General features: G+C 39.2%; 2 protein-coding genes across 3 annotated transcripts in view; both read right to left on the minus strand.

Annotated features, from left to right (window-relative positions):
• LOC583487 (probable G-protein coupled receptor No18) overlaps positions 1–17,610 on the minus strand; it is a 30,750-nt gene extending 13,140 nt beyond the window's left edge. Inside the window, exon 1 of one of the 2 annotated variants that reach the window (XM_783394.5) lies at positions 17,547–17,610. The gene's annotated coding sequence lies outside the window, so the exon portion shown is untranslated. Of the gene's footprint in view, positions 1–8,373; positions 8,584–17,546 lie in introns of those variants that run through there. The other variant, XM_030992408.1, reaches the window with a different exon arrangement.
• Positions 17,611–17,739: 129 nt separating this feature from the next.
• On the minus strand, positions 17,740–19,915 carry LOC115926867 (muscarinic acetylcholine receptor M5-like). The gene has a single exon (XM_030992409.1). It carries the CDS (start codon positions 19,510–19,512, stop codon positions 18,241–18,243), a length of 1,272 nt encoding a protein of 423 aa, XP_030848269.1. The 5' UTR covers positions 19,513–19,915; the 3' UTR covers positions 17,740–18,240.
• Between the last annotated feature and the right edge of the window lie 2,354 nt (positions 19,916–22,269).

Consider the following 22,269-nt stretch of genomic DNA (forward strand, 5'->3'; position numbering starts at 1 on the left):
AATATTCTGAGAAATGTTAAAAGTTATGAACCCATTCCAAAAAAAAAGTAGACTTTCCAAAAAAGTCTAAAAAAATGGACCGTTTCATGCAATTCTAGATGGTCTAAATTATTACTTTTTCACTCAAATAGAACCAAATTTCTTGGGTTACAGAAAATAATGGTCCTTACCTTTGTCGTTATAGAACAATGTTCTTGCAAGTATCCAGCAAAGGTTCGTCGATTGCCACACTTTGATCTGTACCAGGTTTGTCGATTGCCACACTTTATTCTTACCAACGTTCGTCGATCGCCGCACTTTACTTTGACCAAGGTTCGTCGATTGCCACACCTTGATCTGTCCAAGGTTTGTCGATCGCCACACTTAACTCTTTCCAAGGTTTGTCGATCGCCGCACTTTACTTTGACCAAGGTTCGTCGATTGCCACACCTTGATCTGTCCAAGGTTTGTCGATCGCCACACTTTATTGTGACCAAGGTTCGTCGATAGCCACACTCTACTATTACCAAGGTTCGTCGATCGCCGCACTTTACTTTGACCAAGGTTCGTCGATTGCCACACCTTGATCTGTCCAAGGTTTGTCGATCGCCACACTTTATTGTGACCAAGGTTCGTCGATTGCCACACCTCGATCTGTCCAAGGTTTGTCGATCGCCACACATAACTCTTTCCAAGGTTTGTCGATCGCCGCACTTTACTTTGACCAAGGTTCGTCGATTGCCACACTCTACTCTTGCCAAGATTTGTCGACCCCCACACTTAACTCTTTCCAAGGTTTGTCGATCGCCACACTTAACTCTTTCCAAGGTTTGTCGATCGCCGCACTTTACTTTGACCAAGGTTTGTCGATTGCCACACTCTACTCTTGCCAAGATTTGTCGACCGCCACACTTTACTCTTACCAAGGTTCGTCGATCGCCGCACTTAACTCTTTCCAAGGCTCGTCGATCGCCACACTTTACTCTTTCCAATGCTCGTCGATTGCCACACCTTGATCTTTCCAAGGTTTGTCGATCGCCACACCATACTCTTTCCAAGGCTCGTCGATCGCCACACTTTACTCTTTCCAATGCTCGTCGATCGCCACACCTGACTATAACTAAGGTTCGTCGATTGCCACACTTCACTCTTATCAAGGTTCCTCATGATCACCATACTTTACTCTTACCAAGGTTTGTCAAGAAAAAAAGTGTCTCCCCCCCCCCCCCCCCATAATAATAAAACATGGCTCTATTTGATACCAGTGTTTGAAAAAAAGGAGTATTTTTTGAGACTCTATAACTCAGATTCTACTTCATTTCAAGTCAAATTTTCTTCCCAGGTGTGCAACAGAATTGCAAAAGCTCCTTTACTGTGCAGGGGCAGACACCCTTTCCCCTCCCCTCCAAACACACCTCCTGTCACTTGGTCTCTATGCTCCCTCGGGAATCGGTCTTGTCTGCATCTGGTATATCTTGTTCATAAGTATATGTGGTGTTATGCTTTAAATGGGCATGAACATTAATTCTTGGCGTGCATATTTTGGTATAATTATGTTTTCTTCATGACAAAATTTTAACTTGATCACAATCTGTAAAATCATTATGCACTTACCCACATATAGAACATGTCAAGTCTGAATTGTAGGACCGGTATGGACCAGATTGCACATTATTAAGAAGAAAATGCAAAATCTCCCTATCGTGGGAGAGGGAGACACGTACCGCTCAAACATCCTCAGACCCTGCCCTCACCCACCCCCCCCCCAACCCCCAGCTCAGTTGCTTCACTCCCTCACAAAGTCTCATGCTCTAAGTTTGCAACCCTGTCAATCTTGCCATTATGCTATACCTGGTGATGAATGGATGAAGACTTTCTTCTGACCCCCAAAATTGTTTGCTCATTACAGCACTCAATGGCTATTAAGAATCATTGTAAGTATGTATAAATAATATGTGAACAGAAATACTGTATGTATTCAAAGTCAATACAATTGACATATTATAAATATTGAAGATGCTTTAATTCAAGATCAATGCAGGCTACGTACTGGTTATAACTTCCAGCCCATTTTTAACATATGGAAATATAATTTGTGAATGACATGAAAAAATAATTATTTAGGTACAAAACAATTGCATACAATTCATCGCGTGTGGAATTATAGACTATAACAAACTACAACCACTTTGTTTTATACATTTACCTACATGCACAATAATGCCTATAATTAGAATTACCCAAACCTATAGGAATTATGCTGTGCAGTATGTTTCATTCAGACAATTTATGACTATTCAATGCATATCGACACTGTGGACTTACCGGTATTAAATATCATAAACGAACACATGCATTATATGCCGATAGGCCAAGTTTTGGAAACCATTTCCATCAAGACTCTGAAATCTCCATAAAATTGGTACAGCTTTTTGCATGGTATGTCTATAAACAATCACAATACTGAGAGCTTTTGAGATCAATCAATGTTCAAGGTTGTCTTTGAACATCTTTGTCACTATACAAGAGGCACTAATGCCAAGTGAGTGGCTGCACAAGATTATAATGTATATTTTAGTTAATAGAAACTAGCTGTATTCTCTTCAAGGGATAGTTCAGTTTTGGTATAGAGGGCTCTACACGAAACCAGCCGCCATTTTCTTTTTTAATGCTTCCTCTTTTAAAAAGAGGTTTTTGTGAGATATTAACACTGGTAACACTATATCACTGCCTGAAATACAAGACTATCACTATCAAGCATTGACCCCATTACCTACCCCCTAAAACAATACTCTCCTTGTGTATATGGTACTGGTTTAAAAAAAAAACTATGACCAAATAGCTAAATGGCCCTTTGAGAGCCTGAAACTTTTCAAAGATAAAGAATTAGACATCAGTTACAACTTTTTCTTGTAGCATGGACCTAGATTGACCTCCCATAGGCCATAGCTTAATGAAAAAATGTTGCTTTATATGCATGAGGTATCCCTGAGCAGCAAATTGTTTACAGAATTTTGTAACAAAATTAAACATACCATTTTGGTTTGAGCTGAAAAAAATATATAGCAACATACAATTTTTTTTCTTCTTACTATTGATGATTAATGAGCATGGGTGGATCTTCAAGAAAGATAACAGTAATCTGATTCAACTCCTGTATTTTAATGGAACAGAGCAATTGAGGAAATGGTGTTTCGGACGTTACATTTTCCGTAAACAATGTTGACCCTCATTTAACCCACTAGAACAATAAAATAATGAGATTGTATATGGTTTGAATGAGCTTATTAGTTACTCCAAGTGATTATATTGAAAGAAAATATAATTTAATTATAGTAGCGCTAATATTCGAAAAATACTCAAAATTTGAAAAAGTTGTCTCAAATTTTCTGTAAACAATTTTGTAACTTCCGAAACAACTTTGAATTTAAAGTAGCAGAAAATATATGAACTGCAGGACATATCTATCCTAACATTTTGTTAACATCACATGGCAGCTACCCATCAAAACAAAAAAATTGCAATACATTATTACAATACTATTTTATGGTTAAAACCAATTTTCCGTAAACAGTTGCAATGTCCAAAGCAAAGAAAACCCAATTAAATGATGATAATCCATATTTAAGGGTATCTAGAGTGAATAAATTGTTTTGAAATAAGTTATTATAAGTCTTAACACAAGTCAAATCACAAATCAGGCCTTTCAAATCAAATAATTTTTTGTAATCACAAGAAGGGTGTTTCCGATGTTACACAATGGTGGTTGCACAAATTCTTGATGATCAGCAGTGTCTGATTCATTGAATGAATATTCATCCACATGATAAGTGAAGAGATCGCCATGTTGTTTTCTAGCGCCAACTTGATGATTTTCAGAAGATACATCATCAAGACTCAATTGTGATATATCCATACCATCAATAGACAAATCGTCCTGACTCGAGTGAAGTCGATCGAGGGAGCAAATTTTTGCTTTTTCTTGGGAGTACTTGCAGCAATACGTACTGGTGCTTCTGCTAGGTCTACATCATGCAGACTTAGTTGCAATAAATCTTGTAGTAAAACTCTGAGTCTGAGTAAGACTCATAAATACTGCCTGAATGAAAATCCATGTCATCGATAGACAGATCATGAATATGATTAATCCCTGCTGCTGTAGCCATGTTAGAGTCTTAGACTTGTTATATCTGACAATATAATGATTATTTTCAATCATGATATGATTGATTGATATTCACAGAGAATAAGTTTTTATAGTTTTTCAATGCAGTGAATGACTCCTGTCAGTAGGCCTATAATGTAGACTTTCTGCTTACTACATGCTCTACAGAAAATACTTCCACTATCCACCTCACTGCACTTGGTCAGAATTACATAACCTCATCTGCAATGAGTTGGCAATGTAGGTTGATGCACTGTGTCGGTTTGGGAGTACGATTATGGTGTTTGCATTTGCTCTGTGTGCGTGTGTGTGTAAGTGTGTAAGTGTGTGGGAGCGCGTGCGAGTGAGTGGATGTATGTAAAACTTGTGGCAGGGGCATTATGACATTACGAAAAGCTCTCGTTGTACCCCACCACTATAGCACAGCAGTCAATGTAATCTGGTGGGGTAGCACCATAGACGTAATTGGTAGCACTACCCCAGTTTTGTTTCTCTCGTTAAAACTTTGAGAGAGCTACTACTATTACACAGGCACCAATGGGAATCTGATGGGGTCTCACTACCCCACTTTCGATTCTCTCCTTAAAAACTTGGACAGAGCCTTGAGGCTCTGAGTGAGAGATTAAGATATGGGATTGCAGCAGGACTCTGATCATCATCTTACGTAATACTAGTGTAAACAAACTCTTACTTGGGTCTGCCTGAAAGGAAATGAGAAGTAGGAAATAAGTATTTTACTTGTTTTAAGATATTTTCATGTCCTAAAGTCACTAAAAATTTAGATGAAGACCAAAATGAAAGTTCGAACGAAGCAAAATGACCCATAATTGGCAATATAACAACAATTTTAACTCTGGCAGCGAACCCCTGCATGTGACTTTCTCCCTTCTCCCTTCCTTTCCCCTTGTATCATGCTTATCTCTCTTGCGCTATCACCTCATCAAGGTCTCGGTGGGGGTGGATTACAGCGCTTTAGTGTTTACTTAAATAGGGCTTATCACAATCTCAGCTCTAGTACAAGTAGAAATGGTGAAAGTCAAATGGGGGTTTCAATTTTAAACGACGAGTTTTCGTCATGACAGATAAACATTGTTATGTTAATTGTCAAGGGTATGGAGTTATACAATAATAGATCCATGTTTTGAGGAGGGAACTTTTGCTTCTGTAGGTTTTTTTGTTCATAGACTTAAAACATATGTTGTAAGTCTATGGTTTGATAAATAGAGGTCAAGGAATTTAGGAAATGTTAGTTTTGAGCACACTCTTTTCCACCTACCATTTGAAATCAATTCATGAATGAAATTATATGCTCTTCCAAAGAATAGAATTACAGCGTTTCTAAATCTAAATAAGACAAAATTGTTATGTATCAATTTGAAATAAAAACCTGCAGACTGTGAATGTACATTTACAGTAATTGAGACTTTTTTTATAAATAATTTTTATACATGATTTATGCAGAAGCAAGCAAATCAGAAATATCAAGTATAGTCATGAAATCCTAATTAAAATTTGAGCTCAAGGCCTCAAAATCCATGCATTACCCCAAATTTCACATGAAGCGGAAAATATGCTCAGAAGCGATGAAGATCGAGGTTGGATACATGCTTGTAGGTATTTTACATGGTTGAAAGTATGGCTGAAACTCTGTAGCAGCAGCCATGCACTGATTCAAAATTTAGGACTGATCCATGCAGCCTGCTATTTAGCAAAAAAAACCATGCACGATAATAATTAAGATGCCTTTTTGTCAAGTTGTTATCCCCAAACAAACACACTCTCTGGCCCATCAAAAATTAAGCTTTAGTATATTTACTATGAAATACATCCCAATATCTCCATGGAAGTCTGTAGGCCTATTGTCGTGTTGGGATCGATGTGTTATGTTATTGGCGGTAGGAGAGGTACATCAATAAATATGAAGAAGTAAGGATAGACTATATTAAGAGTATTATCTCCAAACTTTGGAGACTCGAATCGGTCACCTCATTATGAACTTCCACATTGTAAAATACAAGATGAAGAGAGAGCCAGCTAGAAAGAGGGTCTTGATCATATCATGGAGTTACTCCATGATCATATGAGGGTAGGTTACATTGTGTCAAAGGGACAAAGACAAGTTCCCTCCATGGAGTTATGTTCCCTCTCACAGTCATTTAGCTAACACATGTAATCTGTTCTGGGAAAGTGTCTTATGAAACAAAGGGGGTTTTAGTTATTGGGAGCATGTAGTAGGGTCCATGTTGGGAGAAAGACAGGAAGTCTTTTGTTTTGGAGGTTTGGGGGCTCTTATCAAGTGTATACAATTTGGGGTTTATTTGGCTAGATTAAGTTATTAAACAAATGTCTTGGAAGGAGGTCTGGTATTTCGCAGGGTGGGTCTTATCTGTATTGGGGCATATACTGAGTGATATTACATATTATTACCGAGGAGTGTAGACTTGTACTACCATTACATAACAATATATAAAGGAATTGGTGTGCACCTAAACTTGGACAATATAAGAAGGATACATATCATTCTGGATAATCACCATTCGTTCATCATTTCTTTCCTGGGCCTTGATAACTGCATAGATAAGGTGAGAATATTTCTTCTAAGGTATTGATATTTGCTAGCTCACTCAATGCAATTAAAGTATGCATGACATATTTCAGCATGAATATCTGTATGAGATAAGTGTGACATTCAACAAACCTTGGACAGATCAAGGTGTAGCAATTGCATACCTCTGAAAGATCGACGAACCTTGGTAACAATATGGTGTGGAGATCGACGAACCTTTGAAAGAGTGAAGTGTGGCAATCGACGAACCTTAGTAAGAGTATGGTGTGGCGATCGACAAACATTGGAAAGAGTAAAGTGTGGCGATCGACGAACCTTGGTAACAATATGGTGTGGAGATCGACGAACCTTTGAAAGAGTGAAGTGTGGCAATCGACGAACCTTAGTAAGAGTATATGGTGTGGCGATCGACAAACATTGGAAAGAGTATAGTGTGGCGATCGACGAACCTTAGTAAGAGTATGGTGTGGCGATCAACGAAAATTGGGAAGAGTAAAGAGTGGCAATCGATGGACGTTGGTAAGAATAAAGTGTGGCAGTCGACAAACCTTGAACAGATCAAGGTGTGACGATCGACAAACCTTGGACAGATCAAGGTGTGGCAATCGACAAACCTTGGACAGATCAAGGTGGGGCAATCGACAAACCTTGGAAAGAGTAAAGTGTGGCAAACGACGAACGTTGGTAATAATAAAGTGTGGCGATCGACGAACCTTGGTCAAAGAAAAGTGTGGCGATTGACGAACCTTGGAAAGAGTAAAGTGTGGCGACCGACGAGCCTTGGAAAGAGTAAAGTGCGGCGATCGACAAACCTTGGAAAGAGTGTGGCGATCGACTAGCCTTGGACAGATCAAGGTGTGGCGATCGACAAACTTTGGAAAGAGTAAAGTGTGGCGATCGACGAGCCTCGGAAAGAGTAAAGTGTGGCTATTGACGAACCTTGGAAAGAGTAAAGTGTGGCGACCGACGAGCCTTGGAAAGAGTAAAGTGCGGCGATCGACAAACCTTGGAAAGAGTAAAGTGTGGCGATCAACGAACCTTGGTCAAAGTAAAGTGCGGCGATCGACAAACCTTGGAATGATCAAGGTGTGGCAATCGACGAACCTTGGTCAAAGTAAAGTGTGGCGATCGACAAACCTTGGACAGATCAAGGTGTGGCAATCGACGAACCTTGGTCAAAGTAAAGTGCGGCGATCGACGAACGTTGGTAAGAATAAAGTGTGGCAATCGACAAACCTTGTACAGATCAAAGTGTGGCAATCGACGAACCTTTGCTGGATACTTGCAAGAACATTGTTCTATAACGACAAAGGTAAGGACCATTATTTTCTGTAACCCAAGAAATTTGGTTCTATTTGAGTGAAAAAGTAGTATTTTAGACCATCTAGAATTGCATGAAACGGTCCATTTTTTTAGACTTTTTTGGAAAGTCTACTTTTTTTTTGGAATGGGTTTATGGGTCCATATACTACTAATTCTGTTAAACCCAACACTTACTCTATATAGGATCACGTTTATCAAACATAAACGTATGCCTCAGACTAGCTTTTTCTGTCAAACCCGATTCTGAACAAATTTCTTAAGCCCAGCATTTGGATTTAACTGAATAAGTAAAAGAAAGAAAGAAAAAAAAAGGAACAGGAAATCTAAGGCGTATACTCACACGAGACATGGAACAATTTCTTTCCAGAACAAGGACAAGACAGTGATCAGAGCCGGATGAGCGTTGCGTGACAAAATGGTTGAATGAGGAGTTCAACAATGATCTTCTTCATGTTCGCATTGGACAATTCCATTTCCGAAGAGGGGTATGAAGGGGGTGTGGAATCAATGCTCTAAACACTTTCTTTTATAACGACGCTCTCTAACAAAGAAGTCAACATTCGTGACAACAAAAACAAGGATTAAGTTAGCCTGTCTTTCGAAGCTTCGATCTAGAAGAGTGAAACACTATTGTTTATGGAACTCAATGCAAAATTAAAAGTGCAATATGTTATAACTGCAGGCGCGGATCCAGTGGGGGGGGGGGGGCGAAAAAAAAAACTGAATTTAGACAAAGATTAAGAGTCGATAACGACACAACAAATCGTCTTTTTTTTTCTCTAATGATTTATTGAAACGTAAGCTTCCGCTTAGCGCGGGAGGGGGAAAACTAAATTCAGACGAGGATTATTTTTTGGGAACGGTACAACAAATCGTCTTCTTTCTCTAATAATTCATTGAAATGTCAAAGCTTCCGCGTTTCGCGGAGGATGGAGGGGGAAACTCGCCCCTCCCTGCACCCACCAACCCCCAATTACGTCACTGCTGGTCACCATTACGAACCAATATTTGGCTCGTATAATTTCAAATTTTGCCCCCCCCCCCTAAGAAATCCCTGGATCCGCGCCTGATGTATATACAACGGCAACAGTTTCAATATAAAATATAAGTTCTTCTTACTTAAATCATTGGTCTGGAAACAATTATTTGCCCATTGTTGTGTATTGTATTACATTTTCACTGACAATTCACATTGTAATGCAATTTTCAAGTTTCCCAGGCTTATTTAGGAGAACAGAAGATTGATATTGTTAATTTGTATGATAACATCACTCACTTTGATTTGATTGGAGATATATCTCATTAAAAACAGAGTAAAGGCTATACAGTATCAAACAAACCTACATCATTAAACTTCAAGCTCACTCACACATGATTTATTGCGACACTTTCAAGACTACTTATTATTTCAAGTTCATGTATATACAAAGGGCAACAGCTTCAATATCAAACGTAATTAAATCATCGGTCTGGAAAATGTTATGCCCATTGATGTATATTATACAACATTTTCCATAACGATGAATATACATTGTATAATGCAATTTTCAGGAAAACCATACTTGTCATTACTGTTATATTTGTTATATGATACTAAAGCAAATCGTTTTGCTTATCGATAAGATAAATGAATGTGAAGTACGTGTCAAATAATGAAATCATTACGTGCTATTTTTAACCGGACTAGACATTTGAAATGTATAAAAAATGTATACACTATTGACAGCAAGCAAGTTTTTTATACAAAGAATTCAGAAATTGAACAACATTGCACATTTTAGTCTACACGGCATGCTATACACCCTTAGTTGGACTGTAAACAGTTGTCTTCCATATAAATATACATTTTAAGGAGGTCAATAATCATTATGAAAGCACCAAGGTTGACACATCAATATATATATTGTGCACAAATGTAACAATGTGATAATATTTTTTCTTGGGGGGGGGGGGAGGGGACGGGAGGAGGGCAATCCAAAAAGGGACTGATATGTGAACATTAATATTGATAGGTCGCTTCACAAAAGGGGCATACATAGTCCTTTTTTGTGGATAGTTTTCTGAGCAAAACACAAAATAGGTGGAACCAACTTCCACACAGGTCACATCGCACCCATGGAGGTTTTGGCCCGAATTTACAAAGGAGGTTTGTCGACAAATCTAGGTTTATGTGCTTCATATGACGCGTTTCGATGCGTTTCAGACCAAGGTTTAGACAAACCTTTGTCTGAAACGCGTCATATAATTATGACGCACATAAACATAGGTTTGTCTACAAACCTCCTTTGTGAATTCGGGCCTTTGTGTCTGTGTCCTTCCCTGGCTTTTCACACGACACATTTTTTTTCCCCATGTCTTTTGCGAGATGCCCCACATTCCGAGACTTTGTTCTCTTGGACACAGCTAAAGCGTTCTGCAATTGAAAGCGAAATGTGCGAGTCAGGGGCGGCGATCCCGGGGGAAGGACGGGGTACACGTCTTCCCTCAATTTTCTGAGGGGGATCGTTCCCCATGGATAATTTGAAAAAGTGCACACCAACAAAATGTATAGCAAATACTGACTAAAGACTGCAACACGCTTTAAGGCTCTGGTGGGCCCAAGAGTACAGCGTTTAGACTAATAGAAATGCTAAAATCTTCTCGCTCGGTCGCTACGCTCCTTCGCATAATATCCTAAAAATATACAAGTAAATATTGTAGAAAATATGTATTCTGTTGGTATCACGTATGTACAGTTTACACTGTATGTTAAAAAGATTAAAAGTTATAGAAATAGATCATTGTTCCAAAAATGAATGTTCAGCTTGCTCTTTTAAGAAGTCCCTTCCTGCTCAGTACTTACTAAAATTTACCTAGTAAATATTTACAACCCTTCGGACTGCACACTAAATATCGGCAAAGTAAAAGTGAAGCGTGAACAAAGTATATTGCTTGTTTTTATGCTGTAGTTTTGCTAAAGAATGTAATTTTGTAACACAACAAAACTTCAAAAACCTGTGAGGAGTTTACATATAAGACTTATCATACAGCTTTATGGGGGTAGTCCCTTTCGTCACCTCCGCCTCTTTCACTGGCGTACTGATGGGGGAGGGGGCAGTACCCCCCCCCCCAATACAATTTAAACATGGGTTATTTTTTATTTGATACCAGTGATTTACAAGTATTGCTAAAATGGCAGTATTTTTCCATGAGCTCCCGGGGCTCTACCCCCTGGAACCAACCAAGGGCCCTAAGGCGGGCCCCTGTTTGCTCATCTGGCCGTAATTAAATGCCTAAAGTCCTTGAGCTTTCGGGGGCTCTGCCCTCTGGACTCAACCAAGGGGCCTAAGGCGGGTCCCTAGATGCGTAATTTGGTGCCTAAAAGCCCTTCCGTTATGTTTTTCTTATGTATTTCTTTGTCTTTCTTTCTCCATATCCTCTGCACTCTCCTTATGTATTTTTTGTTTTCCCTTTTCTATTACCTTCCCTTCCCTGGGTATACGTGCTTGCTCATGTACTATATATTTATGGCTAAACAGTTTTGTAAAAAAAAAAATATGCGCGAACGGTCAAGGAGTAAGAAGAAGGCAAAAAGAGAACAAAGACGGCATCCATGGAAGCCATGTGAGAGTGTCCACTTTTTTCGCTTTTACTTTCACCCTTGCATTCTTTCCTGAATCAGAGTTTTCTCACACCTTGTAGACTCGTGCAGGTTATGATCTTGTGTGTGTGTGTGTGTGTGTGTGTGCTCTCGCCTCAGCATTCTTGTGGGGTTTTATGTGCGCTTCACATACCCCTTGTGAGGCATTTTTACTTTGTGGGGTATTTTTTCAGGACCCCACAGAGTAAAGTCTTTCAAATGACTGTATATTCGGTGTCCTATGCCCTGCGGGGCATTAGAAGTGGTACCCCATAAATGACTTTTTGTGAGCGTGTGCTAAAACTTGCACACTTTTTTATGGTAACATCGTAAGCACACCGCCGGGTTGTTATCGCCAGGTTGTACATACCCCACTAGTAGGGGACCACAAGGTATATCTGGAACACACAGAAATACCCCACAATCAGGTGCCCCACAAAGGCCCTGATGTGAGAATGGGTGTGTGTGTGTGTGTGGGTGTGCGTGTGTGTGTGCGTGTGTGTACGCGTGCGTGTGTATGTGTGTGTGTGTGTGCGTGTGTTTGTGTGTGTGCGTGTAACGAAATAACGTATACAATAGCTTGGCAATTCTCATGGTTATTAGATACAATGTGAAAGGAAATGAGAGAATAATGGTCGCGTAGCTTAAATCAAAGTTTCCCATTGCAGTCCTCTCTTTTTGGATATTTTTGCATTTTGTTTTTGTAAGAGGTGTAGCGCCAGAAGAAAGAAGAGGAAGAACAAAAGAAACGGGTGAAGAAGGAGATCGGGGGGGGGGGGGCGAAAGGGCCTTGCCTCCCAGGCTGTTGCACCCCCCCCCCCCTCCAATCAAAAAATAAGAGAAAAGGAAGGAAAGGGAAAGGGTAAGAGGAGATAAAGGGAAGGAAAAAGAGGAAGAAGAAAAGAAAAGAAAAGGGATATCATTTGCAATTTTCCCGCCGGTGGATCGAGGAGGGGCAAAAGGCCCTTACCTCCCCCCGACCCCGCTATAACAAAGAGAGAAAGAAGGAAAAGGGAAAGAGGAGAGCTAAAAGGGAACAAAAAAGAGGAAGAAGAAAAGAAAAGGGCGAAAGAACGGGAGATCAGTTCCGGTTAATCCCGCCGACAACGTGTGGGTCGGGGTGGGGGCCGAAAGGCCCTTGCCCCCCCCCCACCCCCTGCAAACCTTAAGGAGGAGAGAAAGGGAAAGAAGAAAAAAAAAGAGAAAGAAGAAAACTGGGCACTGGCGTACTGATAGGGGGGGGGGGGCTTGGGGGAATTCAAATTCAAACGTGGTTTATTTCTAATTCCATAACGGTGGCTTACAAATAATGCTGAATTCTTTCCGAGATTTTTCCTCAGTTTTTAGTAAATTATACTTGTGTATGCGTTTGTTGGAAAATGACAAATTCCTAAATTTACAGCCAGGCAAGAAATATGATTCTTGAGAAAAGTTAGGGCCCGGGGAAAGGCTGGAATCGCAAGCCTCGAGCTCCCCCCCCCCCCTCCACTTTTTTTGAAAAGGTATAGTAAAGAGAAATAGAAATAAAGAGAGCAAGAAAGTAAGAATAGTTAACTAGTTGCTCATCTAACCAAAATTAAACGCCTAAAAACCCCTGAGCTTCCGGGGTTCCGTCCCTTGCACCCCGCCTAGGGCCCTAGACTCCCCTGGATGCTAATCTGACGGAAATGTAATGCCTAAAACCCCTGTTTTCTGGGGGCTTCGCCCGCTGGACCTCACGCCAATTAGTGTCCTGCCAGTGTCACAAATAAGGTTTTAAAATATGTTCATCTGACCGTAATCAAATGCCTAAAACCCCTGAGCTTCCCGGGTCGGACAAGGTATCAAAATTTGTTTATCTGACCGGAGGCGCGTAGCCAGGGGGGGGGGGGGGGATAGAAAAAAATAGAGAAGAGAGGAAAGGAAGAGGACGTAGGGAGAAAAATGAGCAGACAAAAAACATCTTTGAAATTCAGACAAGAATTAAGAGTATAGAGAACGGTACAACGAATCGTCTTCTATCTCTAATAATTTAATGAAACGTTAAAGCTTCCGCGCTTCGCGGAGGGGGGGGGGACTGAATTAAGACAAGGATTTAGAGTATAGAGAACGGTACAACGAATCGTCTTCTATCTCTAATAATTTAATGAAACGTCAAAGCTTCCGCGCTTCGCGGAGGGGGGGGGGGCTGAATTAAGACAAGGATTAAGAGTCGAGAACGATACAACGAATCGTTTTCTTTTGTCAATAATTTAATGAAACGTAAAAGTTTCCGCACTTCGCGCGGGAGGGGAAAATTGCATTCAAACGAGGATAATTTTCGAGAACGCTTTAACGAATCGTCCTCTTTCACTAATAGTTTAATAAAACGTCAAAGATTCCGCGCTGCGCGGAGGGGGGGGGGGGGGGGGCTGAATTTAGACAAGGATTAAGAGTCGAGAACAGTACAACGAATTGTCTTCTTTCTCTAATACTTTAATGAAACGTCATATATAGCTTCCGCGCTTTGCAGAGGAGGGAGGGGGAAACTCGCCCCTCCCTACATCCCCCTGCATTACGTCACTGCTGGTCACCATTACGTAACAATATTTGGCTCGCATAATTTCAAATTTGGCCCCCCCCCCCCCCCCCTAAGAAATCCTGGATCCGCGCCTGACTGAAATCATGATCGGATTGCGCAATTGTAATGTTCACACATTGCAAAGGATGATGAACAAGGTTAACAATTAAAGTACTAGCGTTATACAGCACCGCATTGGAAAGGCAATAGGAGCATGCCAAGCACTCAAGAAAATCTGGGCATCGAAAGATAAACGCTGCTCAACAAAGGTAGAACTGTACAAAGTCCTGGTGTTGTATGGTGCAGAAACATGGACATTAAAGAAGGTCGATGAAAATAGACTTCATACTTTTGAGATGGCATGCCTCAGGGTATCATGGGTGTGACCAGGTTTGACAGGCTAAAAATCACACACATACGAACACAACTTAACATGGAAGAAACCATCATCGACAGGGTTGCCACAAAAAGACTGAGATAATTTTGACATATCAACAGAATGAATTAAGAAAGATACCCCCACATCCTTCTCAACGGAAATGTACATGGCAAACGCGGCCCAAGGGGAAGACCAGCTAATAGATGGAAAGACTGCTTCGAGGCGGACTGCAACAACAGACAAGTTTACTCCCTGACTAAAGCCACTAGGCTAACAGAAGAAACAGAAGCCGTCATACATCCCAGTGATGGTGTGGACGGCTTGAAGATAAATTTGAATTCTGGTTATATTGCGATTGCATTGTGAGAGAAACTTTGTGGAATCGATCGGGAAATTAGGTTGATCATCTAGCATATAAGTATCGGTGTGTACAGCAAGGTTCTAGAATCATCAAATTGATGAGAAATGTGGCCCAGTCTTAGTAAATACAAGCACTATGTACACATAAATATGTATATGGGACTACACGAACATGGAGTTTAAAAAATCCGTCCCGATTTGTATGCTGTTACATACCATTATTTAGAATATTATGGCATTTGAAGAGCCATGATTTTCAGAGAACGTTTTTTATCTGATGTTCTTCCACACTTGCATAGTAACAATAACAACGCTAACAAATTGTTTTTTACCTCTTCCCAGAACTCAACCTTCTCTTTAAGTCAAGTAAGTCAACGTTAAATTCAGGAGGATCCAGTGTGATCAAGATATAAAATGATACAGAAAACAAAGGCATTTTCATTTGAAAAATGTTAACTACCTCCTGTAACTAATATATACAATAGAATATATAACAACAGGTGGAGAGTTTAAAGGCATTGTTTGAAAATGTTACAGCTGAGATCCATGGCACTACGTGTTATCAGTGTCTGTGTTATGGTGTAATATTGAAGCCCTAAAAAAAATTGCGCTTCAAAATTATCACGAGGGCCTCAAAAAAGTAAAAATCTTTTAGTAACCGGTTTCACCATACTCATTTCCCCCAATATACTGTATACAAAACAAACAATGAGATATAACGGAGTAAACTGCTTATAACAAAATGTCTTTCTGAATGACTTTTGATTTGATTAAAAATCCAACAGACTAAACTTCTAAACTATCATACTCCTATAGATGACTATCAAACCATTCGAATAAGAGACTTTTTACAATAATAAAGGTAATTCTTGTAATTACACGTATTAATTGAAACATGAAGAATAGCATGGCATTGTTGGGACTATACCCCTCAGGGGCAATAGAACATAGACTGATTGCCATACAACACTAATCACACAACCAAAACATATAGTTGTTGTTGTTGTTTTTATGGCGTATTTTCCCAGTGCAACTTGTTACGTATGATTTGGTTGATAATTGGATTCCGGTATCTTAGCTAAGTTGGTCGAACTCTTTTTGTTGAAGCCCCTCTCTTGGGCTAAAGCCAAGTATTCATCGTTATTCCAGGAGAACCATTCATCTTTCTCCTCACAGAAATGTACGGAGCGTGTTTGTTACTATATAAGCTAAAGCATTGACAAAGCAAATAGTTCCCATGATTTGGTCGACATTGTCTTCTAAAAAGAAGACTGAATCTCATTCAATGGATGGAATGGAATTTTCATTCAAGGACCTGAACGTTCTGAAAGAAGAGATTTGGGGTGCTTAATCCAACTGATTTAACTCCAGCTTTCAATAGACCTATTGTGTTGGAAACACATATTAAATCTATGAATGAGGTGCTGTTTTGAGTAATGCAAGTAGGTTGTTGAACAAGCTGAGTAAATCCTAAAGTAGTACACAATTTGGTCATTTAAAAAAAAAAGGGATTTGATGTAAGATAATTCTGGCCGAAAAAGAGAGAACACGTTCTGAAACACTTTCCAAGTTGTCAAAAAAGGTAAAACCACTATCTGGTTTTCTGTTAATAATTCTTTACAGCAAAAAGACTATTTGTTGGTTTAATTTTTAAAGCCACATTAATTTGATATCATCAGTTTCCAGATCACGTCTCCTTTTACATAATTTAAATTTCTTTTAAATAGCATGCAACACCTCCTCCAAGCTGATTGCGATCTTTCCTTTTAAACTCAAAACCCTCGATATAAAGCATGTTACATGTAATATCTTCATCAATCTAATTTTCAGAAAGCGACATTATATCATTATAAATTACACTGCTCGTTGCTCGTTTACGCGGTGGTTTACCGCATCATTATGTTAACAAGGCTTAACATATCTGAAACCGTCTAATCAATGATTTAATATAAATATCTCAAAGTAACAACAAATACCACTATCTGGTTTTCTGTAAATAATTCCTTACAGCAAATAGACTGTTTGTTGGTTTAATTTTTAAAGCCACATTAATTTGATATCATCAGTTTCCAAATCACGTCTCCTTTTACATAATTTAAATTTCTTTTAAATAGCATGCAACACCTCCTCCAAGCTGATTGCGATCTTTCCTTTTAAACTCAAAACCCTCGATATAAAGCATGTTACATGTAATATCTTCATCAATCTAATTTTCAGAAAGCGACATTATATCATTATGGATTACACTGCTCGTTGCTCGTTTACGCGGTGGTTTACCGCATCATTATGTTAACAAGGCTTAAAATATCTGAAACCGTCTAATCAATGATTTGATATGTATATGTATATATATATAAATATCTCAAAGTAACAACAAATAAACGAAATATTCTGAGAAATGTTACAAGTTATGGGTCCACATTCTACTCATTCTGTTAAACCCAATACTTAGTCTATTTTTATCTAACATAAACATAATGCCTCAGACTAGCTTCTTATGTCAAAACCGATTCTGAACAAAATAGTCTAAGCCCAGCATTAGGATTAAACTGAATGAGTAAAAAAAAAAAAAAAAAAAAAAAAAAAGGGATAAGGAAGTCCAAAGCGTATACTCACACGAGACATGGAACAATTTCTTTCCAGAACAAGGACAACACAGTGATCAGAGCCGGATGAGCGTTGCGTGACAAAATGGTTGAATGAGGAGTTCAACAATGACCTTCTTCATGTTCGCATTGGACAATTCCATTTCCGAAGAGGGGTATGAAGGGGGTGTGGAATCAATGCTCTAAACACTTTCTTTTATAACGACGCCCTCTAACAAAGAAGTCAACATTCGTGACAACAAAAACAAGGACTAAGTTAGCTTGTCTATCGAATGCACGCAAACGTGATCCAATTCGAGGCTTCTCATTGGCTACATTCTTAAACTCATTTTATACATTTTTTAATTGGACTGTACTTTCCCTACAGGGCATTGAAGTTATCTAATAAAAATGAGAGACACATTCTTTGTCCCCTAATTTCTGTTTTGTTACCTATACACTCAGAGGAGCAATTCATTCAAGTTATAATGATAGAGTACAAAGTATATAGCCACCTAATGAGCTATGAGAAATGGCCCTTATTTCCATTTGTTTTACTATTAGCTTCGGCATTTCTGTCTGTAAATCTAATTGTAGGTGAATCGTGGCCTTTTCGAAGTAACTTACTTCGGCAAATGGTTATACAAAAGTTCAGTACAGGAATTTAAGAATATCTTCCCGATGGCATACCAGTAAAGCAACGGCTCCATTGAAGTTCTCTTAATTTACCTTGAGGAACATAACAATCTTCTGAAAGCTTTTCTGAAGTCTTTGTTGAATCCGTACAAGAAAGGATTTAGTGTGGAGTTCAGATAGGCCAGCCAATAGGACATGTCATACAGTCTTAGCGGAATACAGTTACAGTAGGAGTTGAGTGGAAAGAGGATTACGAATAAAATCCAGCACCCGATAAAGGACGCTACAATGATACCAAGGGTTCGAGCTCTGCGCTGGTGCAGACGAACCTTCTCAAGATTGCGAAGGTCTACCCGTGTAGCTCTCGGACCTTCGCTAGAGTTCGTGATAGATTTGCTGTTGGAATCTGTGAGATTCGTCTCTTGGAACCTGTGAGACGACAATGACCCATGTGCGTTTGTAATGGTAACTTGATGACCTTTTTTTTCGTCTCCGGTGCCATGGTGGTCCGCCATCTTGGTGATATCTAGAGTAGATGTAGAATTAACTTTAAATGAGATAGTTGAGATCGTCAAATGCGGCTTTTCTGCAAGGGTGGATTTAGAAAGGGTTGTTTTTCTGAAACAGCCAAATGATTTCCTAGTAGGGTTAGGATGTGAAGGTTCCATCTCTGTAGCCTGTGACCGCTGCAAATTCAGCAGATTCTGCTTCAAAGCATGAAGCATCTTGACGTAAAGGTATACCATAAATCCCATCGGGATGGAGTAAATGATGGTATTTGAAAGCAGAACGTAGATGAAACCTGGCAGGTACAGACAGGCCGAGTCAATCGCGGAGCTACCCAAGATAAATCTGTGTGCTAACACTGCAGGAATCCAGCACAGAAGCGCTAATACCCAAATGGCGCCTACAAACAACAGCGCCCTCTGCTTCCGCTGTCTCTGTAGATACTTCACTGGCTGGGTGATAGCCCAGTAACGGTTTAACGAAATCATGCAGATACTGAAGACAGATGCTGACACGCACGTGAAGTCAACTATGATCCAGAGTTCACAGACAAAGGGGCCCAGTGGCCATCTTCCTAGAATTGTGTAGACACTAAACATTGGGATTACGAATATCCCGACAAGAAAGTCAGCGCATGCAAGGCTGATGATATAGTAGTTGCTATTGCGGCGTAATTTTACGTCGACGCATACGAGAAAGATGAGGATCACATTTCCGAGAACCGTGGTAAGCGACATCAAGGACGCAAGGCTGATGAACAGGCAGTTCTCCCAAGTGAATTGAAACAAGAACGAAGTGTTCGACATAGGACTATTCCAAGGTGAATCCATTCTTTCATTGCCGCTACTAGACATGACTGAACATAATTATCCTGGTTATCTTCTTCCGAAATTAGGATTCAGGAATCCAGAATGCTTCGAGTTTTCAAAGATCTCTTCCGTCAAACCTACGTGTCCTGTAAGTCGTCGTGGTCAAATTTGCTCCACTCCGAACAATGATGTTTAAATTCAGATTGAAAATTGCTGTTAGAACATTTCACACCCATCAATTATCAAATGCCTACGCATCGAAATATAGACCTTTAATTGGTACGGAGTAGGTAAAAGGTGATACGTGTACGATCAATAGAGATGCAGTGAAGGTGTGACTTTCATGAAGGAAATTTGATTATTTCCCATCCTGAAAAATCATCCGAATATCCCCGCGAGAGACGATTGTAATAAGTGGAAAGTCACAAAGCCAAACGAGCGCATAAATGAGATTTTGTCCACTGTTACCGTGTTTACACAGTGATCCGCCTCGAGGGTTGAATCCGGGTTGAAGCCGCGAGGCGTGTTGAACCCGGCAATTTTATGTCATGTAAACGGGGTCCCATTGCCGGGTTCAACACGCCTCGCGGCTTCAACCCGGCTTCAACCCTCGAGGCGGATCACTGTGTAAACACGGTATATATGTCCATCCATAATTCTACATATTCCTGACCAAATTTTTCATATAAGGGATAAGATATGGATATGAGTTCAACTAAAATGTGCCGTTACTATGGCGTTGTGTATATGCCGACATAGTCGACAGACCCTCATCAAATAAAATGACTTCTAATCAAAATTTGCACATGGACTCCCTGCTCTTGCCAAAGCATATTTGATGCATTCATGTTTATTTGTTTTTAAAAAGATGTAAATCTGCTTGCTACTCAGAATGAAAATTATTTGAGGATTGAAAACGATAATTAAAATGGAAGTCGCATTCTGATTGATCAATTCTAACCATAATGGTCATAGGGATGAAAGGATTTCCTTTAAATTTCAATCTCTCAAAAAAGCCAAATATGGGATTTCCATCAGTGGCGTATCTTCGGTCCAGCAACTGGCACACTGAGTAGCGTGGGAACCCCTCCCCCACATTATTAGATGCATAAGATGCTATACAGAACAAGGCCATAGAACACTTTCTACATTTTTACGAATTTATATTTCTACGTAATTTGAATTTTTGATGGAATATTTTAGCTTTCGAATACAATAGATGTGCAATTCAGCTTTTTGCTGCAAACCTGTTGACTTATAATCCGTGTTATAATTGAATCGAGCTAGGGGAGGATGTGGGAGGGAGTCGTATCGTCTCCTTGTTACGTCGCCCCTTCCCCATTTTCCCTTCCCCCTTTTCCGTTCTCTCTCTCTCTCTCTCTCTCTCTCTCTCTCTCTCTCTCTCTCTATATATATATATACATATATATATATATATATATATATATATCTTTCTCTCCTTTTCCCATTAGATGGGGGCAATTTAATAACCCCATTCCTCCAGTAGTTAACCACGCGTTGTATTCCTCAATGCCCAATGACACAAACGGCGCCAATATTTACTTTCCATCAAATAAAACTGACTTGTCGGATGGGAGGTTGTAAATAAACTGCTCCCCAAAAAAATATGAATGAATTTGTACAATACCCTAATCTTGCCACATTTTTCATATGCTGTCTTAGCTTGGGGTGGATGTTTAATTACCTTAACGAACCGTCTGCAGATTTTACAGAAAAAGGCTGTTCGTGCAATAACAAACTCTCCATATCTTGCACATACTGCACCCTTGTATAAACGCCTGAATATTTTGAATGTGAAATCTCTATATTATATGCAACTTGCTCAATCTATGTTTCTTTTCAAGAAAAATCAGCTGCCATGTATTTTTAATGAGATGTTCATTGTTAATGCTGAAATTCACTCTTATGAAACAAGAAGTTCAAATAAATTTCTTTTGCCCTCTGTTAAAACAACTTTTCTTCAAAGGAACATTATTTTAGTGGACTATGGAATTTACTTCCCAATGATTATTGTCAGCTGCTCATCACTTTATTCTTTCAAGTCAAAGTTGAAACAATTTTGATCTCGTATCCAACTCTTAAAATATAGTTTGTACGGTGTTTCTTTCTATTGTTCTCAATATTTCTTTCCTGTCATTCATTTCCTCTATATATTGTATTTCTTGGTACCACCAACCCACTACTACTCACCCCATACATAGATTTGCATGTAATATATATATATATATATATATATATATATATATATATATATATATATATGTTTTTGTATGGGTCATTGTTTAATTTAAAAAAAAACTATTGTAATTTTAAGCAGGGGATGATCCCCGATAAACCTCTGTGGTTTTTGATCATCCCCTCTGCAGGTTCATCTTTTGTTGTAATGCTTTTATATTTGATTGTAATTTAAACTGTCTTTTATGAATCTGTTGAAATAAATGAAATTGAAATTGAAATCTATATGAATTCATATCCGTTGCATCTGCATATTTGGCTGGTACTTTCTAAAAGTGCGATTTGGAGATGAAAATTTTAAAGGAAAATGCACTATAGCGTTATTGGATATTTATAATTCAGCTACTGCGATGGCAACTGCCATCCATTGTTTTATTCCCTAATCCATAATTGATTGAATCTAAATTCCATTCGACCTTGCGCAAAGAACAACGCATTAAGCGTGGGTCGACAAATTAAACATCATAGATCATTTCCACAATATCCCATGCAGTCACCCTGAGAAAATAACATCGAGCTAATCAATGAACGACCAAATCTTGGCGT

This window comes from Strongylocentrotus purpuratus, unplaced genomic scaffold (genome assembly GCF_000002235.5).
Source record: "Strongylocentrotus purpuratus isolate Spur 01 unplaced genomic scaffold, Spur_5.0 spur5_scaffold_2, whole genome shotgun sequence".
NCBI lineage: Eukaryota > Metazoa > Echinodermata > Echinoidea > Camarodonta > Strongylocentrotidae > Strongylocentrotus > Strongylocentrotus purpuratus.